This window comes from Sipha flava, unplaced genomic scaffold (assembly GCF_003268045.1).
Source record: "Sipha flava isolate LNK unplaced genomic scaffold, YSA_version1 52109_pilon_pilon, whole genome shotgun sequence".
In the NCBI taxonomy this organism is placed as follows: Eukaryota; Metazoa; Arthropoda; class Insecta; order Hemiptera; family Aphididae; genus Sipha; species Sipha flava.
In genome coordinates this window covers 54569-65194 of record NW_020273470.1, presented here as the reverse complement: position 1 = coordinate 65194, position 10626 = coordinate 54569, and the positions used below count along the sequence as shown (strand labels likewise).

At 29.8% G+C, this 10626-nt stretch overlaps 1 protein-coding gene and 1 non-coding gene across 2 annotated transcripts in view; both read left to right on the top strand.

Moving 5' to 3' along the window:
• Positions 1–2949: 2949 nt before the first annotated feature.
• The window catches only part of LOC112690784 (alpha-mannosidase 2x-like), a gene marked incomplete at its 3' end in the record, with an annotated part of 55902 nt that continues 48225 nt past the window's right edge, over positions 2950–10626 (top strand). Inside the window, exons 1-2 of the mRNA XM_025564877.1 lie at positions 2950–3030; positions 9170–9342. Coding sequence (XP_025420662.1) covers positions 2965–3030; positions 9170–9342 — 239 coding nt within the window. The remainder of the gene's footprint in view (positions 3031–9169; positions 9343–10626) is intronic.
• On the top strand, positions 3249–3330 carry Trnas-uga. The gene has a single exon. It is a non-coding gene; the product is annotated as a tRNA-Ser (tRNA).

The window sequence follows — 10626 nt, the reverse complement described above, 5'->3', positions numbered from 1 at the left end:
CGACTCCCAACTCTTCAACTCTTTGTTTGAATCAGATTACCACTACTCTAATCAACTCTTCAAGTCTCGACTCTTGATTCAACTCACAAGTTCACAGTCCATATTCGTGACTAGCTTATCGCATATGAAACTATTTATGACTATAAGCGTACGTTACGAATTTTTTCAGAAAGTCGGAAATCATGTTTTAAGAAACAATGGAAATATTAATAACCAAATCCAAGGGGAACTATTGTTTAAGTTGGTATTAAATTTTCCGTTTGTGTTCGCAAACCGTTTTCAAGGGAGTTGAGAGTCGAGAGTCATGTATCTACAGTAGTACAGTTGTGAGTTATGAGTTTAACTGAGTCAGTCAGTCACTGAGTCACTGAGTCGCCAACTCTTGTAACACTGATTCGACTCGTCCAGTTCATTTTTAAGAGTCGACTCACTGAGTCGATTAGTTCATGAACTACACATCCTATACATTATTGTAATCGTCATTGCTTTTCGCGTTGATGCGTTATCGTTCAACGCAATTTTGTTATCATAGTTATTGGTTGGTTTTTATTTTACGGTTTATTTATTTCTGGCATGATATTCGTATCTAAATATTAAAATATTGTACTATTGTCATTCGCCGCTATGCCTGATTATTTAATTAATGAAATGTTGAATGATGGAATAATAAACTACTCATACGAAAAGAAATATCAAATAAAAAATAAAAGATCGTGTCCCTTTTATTATAAATACATATAAAGTTATAAATGGGAAGGGGGCTGTAACGTATTATTTTAATGTCTCCTCAACTTAAATACTCGTGCTTCGCCACTGGTCAATTGGTATGTCTAATTTTGAGACGGTTTATGACCATTTCTTCCTTTCTGGTAAGTGTGTTGTTGGGCCAGGGGAGAAGTTCAATAAGTTATTTGAAGACAAAAGATCATGTACTAATTTTGTTTTTAAATTCCAATGTGTTTCATTGTTACTGTAATGGAAATAATATTTCTATTGAAGAATAATTTTTTATAAAATCTAAAACCCTTCATTAATATTTTTCACGTAAAAGTATAAAAAGAATTATATATATTTAAGAAAATTAAAACACTCGTGACATAAAATGTCTAGAAATATAAGCTTATTCATTCGTACAAATACTGAATATGGTCCGATTCGAACGTCGTATATACCTACCATACGGTCATAACCATATAACTCTTGTATTGGCTAGTGTACAAGTGACTACATCATTTAGACAATACAATGATACAATGCATAAACAATATATTGTAGCCAAATAAGGAACATCGCTCTATAATGGTAGTGAAAATGGAAAAGGTCTTGAAAAAAATATCCCAAATATAGTTGGTATACAGTACTAGTAATACTCTTTTAACTAAATCATCCGTTTATGAAATATTAACACGTTGTTATTCAACGTCACGTGCGCAACATGTAAGTTATAATTCTGTGCAATGCGTACACGTAAGTAGTATGGGGCACGTGCGCTCGCACAAATTAATTGTAGACGATTCCGATAAAATCAATAACATGGGGCGCGTATTAAAAATTGCAGGAACTTATGCATTATGCAATTGCGAAAGTGCTATGTTTTATTACTAAACTAAATATTCGGAATTTCTTCGACAACCAATAATAAGGAATAATGTGGAAAATTTAAAAACGGGTTTTCATAATTTCAAATAAAATTGTATCTATTTGAACAGTCTCGTAGTTTTGCTAATAAATATGTAAGTTTAATATAAGTTTAAATAGATAGATAATTTAACTTGATTAAATTTAATAAAAAAATCCGAGTGTGAATTTGTTTGATAAAATTAATTCCATTGGTGTTGTAATAAAGTTAACACACATATTTATGGCATAAATATATTAATTATTATATTTAATTTTATTAGGAACCTATCGTAATAATATGTGTAAAAACGTTTAGAATATAAATATAAGTATACCTATTGTAGGGTACAGATGTATAGAAAACATATTAGTGGCTAATACGAGTACGAGTATTAGTATTATTATTATCGTAGATAATCTGATAAAGAACAAATAAATAGATAGATTAACTTACCACCTAAAATATATTGTATTCTTAAATACAAATTTTTATTATACATTTTTCATTACCTATTCAAATACTGGTGTTTGTTTATTTAGTGGTTGAATAAATTAATTTTTTAAGATTCGTCGACAAACAGATGAAAATGATGTCATGTTGTTTTGTGTTCTAAACGTTGGTCTTGTTCTAAAGGATCTGTCTAACAGCATGCCTTATTAACGCGCATGAAAGCGTTATTAACATCACGTTGTATTTTACTGCAATTCTTATCAGACGGAAAACGCCGCCATAAAACGCGATGTTGAGATAAAAGACAACTACGTATCCATTTTAACGCGCGTTACAAACATAATATATCATATTATTTTTCTGTCTATTGGTTTTTGTAGTTTTATTTTTAATGTAAATTTGTAGTTTTTTTGAAGTATGGCAAAAACAGACTCCATTAAGGTTATATTTACCATTAGGCAGGGTAAGTAACTAGTAAGATCCAAAGACCTATAGCCTCTGTTATTATAGGGTCTAGGATTTTAATGAATTAATGAACCTTTTTTTTTTTTTTTAATGCGATTTTCATCGTATAAAAGGAATATAAGAAGAATATAATTCTTTTAAAAAGAAAATCATCGTAAAATTGCACATTTTTTATTTTGCCTAAGAGCCTCAAAATTCCTAATCAGGCTCTTCATAGGATCCCAGTTCTTGACATAACTGATAATATTCACCGCAATTATCTTTTTATTTGTTTTTAAATTACTTTTTTTTCGGAGAGTTTAAAAAACTGAAAAAAAAAGTAGGTACCTATATGTTCTTAAGAACTCTGAAAGACATTTTTTATCGAATGTTGTATTATATAGAGCAGCAAAACTTGGCTTACTGTACTTGACGACGTACATGAAATAATGCGGCACGGTGGTCAGGTACATCTTCTATATCAGTGCTTCTCAAGCTGGGGACAAGAGTCAAAAGTAAATTCAAAAATATTAATAATTAATCTGTGTGAAATATAACATTTTAGAATAAAATTAAGGAAAAAATATTATAATTTTTATTAATGAGATTTTGAAGGTTTTACATTAAATTTAATAAGACTTCATGACAATTAAATTTGATAAGTACTATTCTATAAATCACGTTTTAATAAACATTGCCTTAAAATGTACTGTTCTCCAATGGATTACCATCCGCTGCGGTGTCCGAGTGGTTAAGGAGTTGGACTTGAAATCCAATGGGCTCTGCCCGCACAGGTTCGAACCCTGTCCACAGCGAATGGTTACAAAATAAATTTTTGCAATTTTTTTTTATTTATTATTCATTCAATTATTACATTTTTTACATATTTTCATATACACAATTTGTTGTATTTTTTTTTCTTTTTATTATTATCACCATTAACACACGTTTTTAAGATTAATTAATTAATTTTTAATTTTTTTTACAAAATTTTTTACTAATTCTTGTAGGCGATAAAATCAACAACTTTAGGTCTTTATTTTTAGGCACCTACAAAATAAATTATATAAAAACACGATTTACGTATTTTTAATTTTTTTCTGGATATACATCATGTGCATACGGTAAAGTGTCACTGAATACTAATGAAATTAACAGAAATATTCTACGAGATTTTTATTTTCGTTAACGAATTTTGATTATTTTATTAAAACTTATAATAATTGTTCCTTAAGTAACTTTTTTTTTTCTAACATATTTTACGTCATTGATGTTCCAATACATTTTACTGAGTGTGTAATACGCCGACGAATGATTGAAAATAGACATTTTTTTTAATTTAGATGGTGGTAAATATGCCTAAAGTTAAATACGCCTTAGGTTTACTACAATATCATCGTAAAAACATTGTACACCGTCATTAATTAATTCAAAGTAAAACCTAACGTCTATTACAATATAAGGCCAAAATTAAAACCTGTACAACTAATTACACTTCTCTACGAAATTCTTGAAACTTGAGAATATACTACGTACATCCGTGAATTTTCAAAATAATGTGGAGAGCATTCGGCGTACATATAGTATTTACCCTATGACAGGGATGGCAAATCCATAGCATGTATACCCAAGGTGATAGGCAAAAAATTATAATATTTACATTAAATTGGTATCTTTAATAATAAATTTCAACATCACAATGTTAGTGCCTTTTTACTATTGTCGACGTCTTTCAAACAATTAAATTGTAGATTCGTAGATTTATTAAGAACTTTAATGACATACTAAACGTAACATTATGGTATATCAGCAATTTTGTCTATTTTTCCTTCGACTTATTCATGCAAGTTCCAATATTTAAAAATTAATTTTTTAAAATCTGATTTAATAAAATTGACTAACTGATGAATGTAGTATCGCATATACTTTATTGAATGTTATTAATTTTTAACCAAATATCAACGAATTTTCAATTCAACAAAATGAATCACATTTGAAAAAAAAATTTAAGTCATTTTCAAAAACAGCTACTATATTTAATATTTGATAACATATTGTACGTAATTATACATTGTCTAACATCGAATATTTATTTTCAAATAGTTTGAAATTTTTTTAGTTTATTTTGTATTAGCAGATTATATTTATTTTATGTTTTTCGGTTGAAATGGTTTGATTAAATGGTATGAAATTATGGCAATTCCAGTTAACAACATGTCATTTATTTGTGTTGGCATATTTTGGTGTCACCAAACTAATTGGACTTCTGAAAGTTGAAAAAATGAATTGCTCGTACCAGGGGCTTTAGGGGTGATAACTTAAAATATAGGTATGTCCGTGTTCGCGTTTACACTTCGCTGGCGTGATGCAATGGGTTTGGAATATTATTTATCTTATACGCTCATCGTATATAAGTACATGTATATGTAAAATATATTATATCCATACCGACGTATATTTCGCCGTGGCCAGCAGCTTACGTATAAATTATATAGAGTGACCGCAGAAGGTGTGTTAAACATTTTCTATTTAATATCTCATAAACTATAATATTGTTATTGTCAATTCCAATAACGTATTGTTCGCACGAGAACTTCATGTTTTGTAACTCTTTAAGTTTATCGTGGTATCCTCGGTTGAAATTTTAGCTTTCTATGTTTAATTTTTAAACCATGTCAGGTACGTAAAAAGATACTTATTTATTTATTTATTTTTTTTTTTTGTAGTAGGGGTTGATCTTCTTCAACATTTTTAGGGCTTAAAAATTATACCATAAAGTGGTATATACTATACATCTTAATTCATGGTTGCTACAATACGATATTTATGGTGGGAGGATTTGCTCTCTCCCCCTAAATTACGTGCTCAAACCATATGTTTATCTATAATTTCATATTGTAATGTTGTCGCATACAAATAATTGTATGCATTAATTACTATAATATATTATAACAGCTACTATATACTTAAGCCACTTGATGTAAATTTAAATAAATGACGATCGGAAGAAATGTGTTTACTTCCATCATCTTATTAATGTCTTTATGTATTTATGCGAAAGATCTAAGTAGTGCCGGATTAAACATTTGCGGGCCCCTAGGCAATTACAATTTTGGGCCCTAAAAATTATTTTTTTACATACATCTTTAACATTAATATCCAATAATTAAAATAAACAGCTTTAATAATAACCAGCTATTACTAAGAAATAAAATCATGTTTATTACATTTTTGATTCGCAAGAAAAATTAATTAATTATTATATAATTTATAATTTTTTCAAAATAATTTTATTATTATTACTGCATATAACACCTACAACTTAATATATATTATATTTCACAATGACTATTGTTCGGTCAATTCGTAAATAAAATACAGGTATCATTAAATATAAAAAATATAGTTTTCCGTCTTCACAGGGCCTCTTAAATGAGTGAGACCCTAAGTCGAGCGCCTACTCCACTTAATGGGTAATCCAGCATTGGATCTAGGGTATAGAGGACGACCTGCTAACGATCACATAGGACGGTAAATAGCGTTTTTTTTTCTACATGGTTGTTGAGTGGAGGCTCTAAGGCCAAAGAAAAGCACGAGCTAACGACGGACATGTTTTTGTTCTCTGTATAATAATCGAAATTAAAGAGCCACAAGAGCACACAGAGAGGAATTTAGTTTTCCCAACTGCGATACGCGTGACAACTGAAAAACAATAATACGCCAAGGTGCACATTCATATATCGTCAAGTGAATGTCTCGAAGAGCGGTTAAAGAATTTGGAAAATTTGATAAATCAATTTGGGAAAAGGAAGAACAACATATTATCGTCATTACGACCGTCTCTAAATGTATATAAGTACGTGCAGCAATTCTTATTATTATAAATCGCAGATAATTGTTTTCAAATTATTTTCACATTAATTCGTCTCGTATTCAAACGTGCCTGCCTTGCGAACGTTTCAAATCGATTTAGCCTCGACACCTTTTTTCCTTTTTTATTTTTATTTTTAATCTAGTTGAAAATAATTATTTTTTAATTTCTCGTGATCGCTGTTTCGATATAATGTACGTTTTTTTTTTTTTTTTTACTACGGGGCATACACGAGAAGTAAAATCTTATTTCATTGATCTGAGCGGAAAATGTCACAGATTTCAGTGCTAATTTGTAACGAGGAAAAAATACGCGAAAAAAATTATAAGCAACATTCGCATAATGCTCGATGCGATGTCTGAAAATACAATTCATAAATCACTGATATTTTACACGGGTATTGAACAATTATCTATAGTATAAAAATGTTGAATACCGCCATAGGCGTGAGCCTATGACACCTACCCCTTGAGTTTTTCCGGGTTTATCGGTTATAATTATTTATAGTCCGGGAACAGACAGAATTGAAAAGCACACGGGGAATGTTCATACACTTTTTTTTTTTTAATGTTTTCGGATAATATGGCTTCTTCGTTCGATTCGCCATAAATCATTTTAACGAACCACTATATTCGTGTACACATAAATGCGTTGTATAGAAAATGCATTAAGATTTCACATCGATGCTTACATGTATATGTATAACATATGATGTGTATATAACGTGGAGGTGAATACTCTTTAATATTGTATACTTTATACTATTTGCGATTTGCGATCCGAATCCACTTGTTTGCGTTGATTAATAACGCACGAACCGCCGACTCGCCGTTACGCGCGACCTTAATCCTTACGACCAGCTTGCTACGTATACGAGTATACGGTTTCAGTTAATTCAATAACGGCCTTTGACGTACGTTACAGGCCGGGGAGCGGTTAACCGGCGAACTGTGTCATTTAATTATTCGGAAAATCTCATTGCACTCACTCGTAGGTCATTTTGCGACGAACAAGTTACATAATAATATATGCATATTATTTTTCAATACTTCCCGTCTCGCCGCGCGGATTTAAAATCAGATTTCCGAATTCAATTATTGTTTGCTTAACGCGCCCGCTCGTATATACTATTATAATGTATATATATATATATGTATAGGTGCACCTGTACTGTACCGAATACATTTTAACGAACTCGCCCCATGCATCTGGAAATCACTGGGAAAGTGGAAATAATAATGTTAATGACATTTGAAATACGGCAACATTCATCGCGTCAAAAATGAACGCAATATTGGTTGAGTTAATTAAATTATAATCATGCAGAAAATTCGTGATCCTAAAAACTATTCATTAACAGATACCCTTATATGCATGAAAAACGTCGTTTAAATTTTTTATAAGATAGTATAGATATTCTACAAGCTGGAAAACGTTTAAAAATAATTAGTATAAGTAATAAATTGGTATATAATAAATATAATTTATTTGTCTTAAAAACAATTTTAATAAAATTGATATAAAAATAAATACAGACTGTGAATTTTTAAAGGATTCGATTAAAGTCAGATTGTAAAAAATAAATTGAGGGCCTTGAAAAGTTTAAAATCGCCGAAGGCAAAACTTCCTCGTGAACTGAATTTTTCTCACGATTAGTGGAAAATGATCTATAGATTTAAAATTAGCCAATTGATTAAATTATTACGAAATCAAACTTGTAATGATAAACCGTTTAGAATAAAAATTACAGCTGTTTAGGTTCATATTCGATCTTGACATAAATTTTCAGCCTATAAGGAATCCACTGTTCAAAATCGCATCAGCATCCTGTAGGACTAAAAATTAGTTATAAACCGATACTGAAAATATTATAATGAAGCAACCGAGTAATTATACTATACTCTTTTTTTTCATTAATAGTTATTATCAACGGAAACGATACTGCGTGCAATGTCGCGTAATTCACGTTTTCTTCCAAGGCGATTTTATATAAGTGCCAATTAAAATGTTGACCAATTTTTATTCATTTTTAATCTTAGCAAACCGGATAGTACACGTCGCTACGTACTGCTTACGGGTGTACACTTTTGTATATTATACGTTTTAAAACTTCACTCTAACTTATTTTTATTTTGCAAACTATTTAATGCAATGTTTAAATCGATATATGTATAAAAAGAGCTCGATATATATATGTATAATACATGTACATTATTTCCGCACGAATCACACCATTAAAACTTTGCTAATACGTCTCCTATATAATTTTTTCATAAAATGAAATTAATATAATTATTATTAGTTTGTGTTACAACTTTATATTTTCTTGAATCTTCCAAAGTGTCGCGTGCCGTCGAAACGTATTTACAAAGGTTTACGTAAATTAAAACGTCAAGAGAAACGTGTAGCACAAATATATATATATTATAAACAATTATAAATTAAGGACAGCGGAAAAAATACAACTCAGCGCGATTTGTGTTTTCCGGTGATAAGACCTTTTTCAAAGATTTAAGAAGTCTGAGTTTTTGACAATCATAGTGGAGAAGAAAATACGAGTAATATTTTTTATGCAAATGCAATACGAGCGTTACATATAACAGCTATCTTCAGCGCTTTCTCTCTCTCTCTCTCGTCTGCTATCGTGCACGTCGCTTATTTTTCATTCATTTCATTTCTTTCCCTTTTATTAAACGTTACACTGATATTCATACTATTACGCACAATGTATATTTATTATTATGAACATTCTAACGTTTTCTTTCATTTTGTTTTCTTTTTAGATTATCGTCGTGCCACATTCCCACAACGATCCGGGATGGCTGAGAACTTTCGAGGGCTACTATCACTTGCAAACCAGTAAAGTACTGAATTATATGGTTGAAAAAATGACAGTATACAAAAACATGACGTTCATTTGGTCCGAGATTTCGTTTTTCGCACTGTGGTGGGAAAGGTAAGATTGTTTGCTATTATTTAATGAATTCAGTTCTGTGTTAAGTTGTAATGCCGTTGGGGGCACGCGTATTTTACCGCCTCATCAAAGATATGAATATATGACGTTAATGAGAACTATAAACTGTTTATAGTTAATATGATCGATACATATTATTATTTATATTTAGTGTTTACTGCAACTGTACAGGCGTACAAGCAATATCTTCGCCCGTCGAGTCTCGACTGTGTTTACACATTAATGCGCGTTAATATTGTAATCATTCAAATTAGATGTATGTATAGTCGTACAGGTATAAGTAAATAAGATTTATTATAATTAAAAATATTTTTCATATAATACTTTGATCTTTTAACATTAAATTTTATAATACATTTAATAACCGATGGAAAAATTGATTTATTACGAAAAACCAAAAATATGTTTGACAAAAATTAGTATTCGCGAATGCCGCCTATGAAATATTTTCAAATTTTTCCGCCGGAGGCAAATGCCCTATTTGCCTCCCGTTAAACACGCCTTTAAATTAATTATAATGCGCCACAAAAATAATGCCATAGCCGAAATCCTTTGATTATGTAAGGGGAGAGGTGTCAAAAGGGACACGAGGATTTTATATGAATATTTCTTTACAAACGATTAAATACATTAAATATTCTCTGATATGTCTCCGTTCTTCTGACAAATACATGAATGTTTGTAGATTTTTCAATTCTTGTGAAAATTGAAAAAACATGATTTAAATGTTTGCGTGTTAAATATACATATAATGGAAATCGTCGAAACTAAACAATGAACTAAAGGAAACATTAAGACAATTAAAACCAAACTGCGTTCAATTGTTTCTAACACGCAAATATCTATTACTTAACATTATAATAAAGACTTTATTAAAAATTAAATGTAGTTGTATCTAATTTGTAGTAACTAAACCTTTGAAGTCAAATGTGCGATTAAAAATTTTTTCGTACTTCAATTTTAATTATATTTGATAAATCAATTTTTTATTGGCACTTTATGTTCGAATAAAATCGGTACAAATCGAATTATAACAGTATAAATCTATAAATAAAATTTATAAAATCTATAAATTGTTGATTTTTTATTCGCAATAAGAAATCGATTAAATATAACTTCATAATAATATATGTACATTAAAATGTACTTATTGCAAAAGAACAATCGTGTAGATTGAACGATAATATCTAATTATTGTTATGTATTTTTAGTATGGTTCAATATGCTGACTTGATGAATAAATTAAATTTTAAAAAAAAATAACAA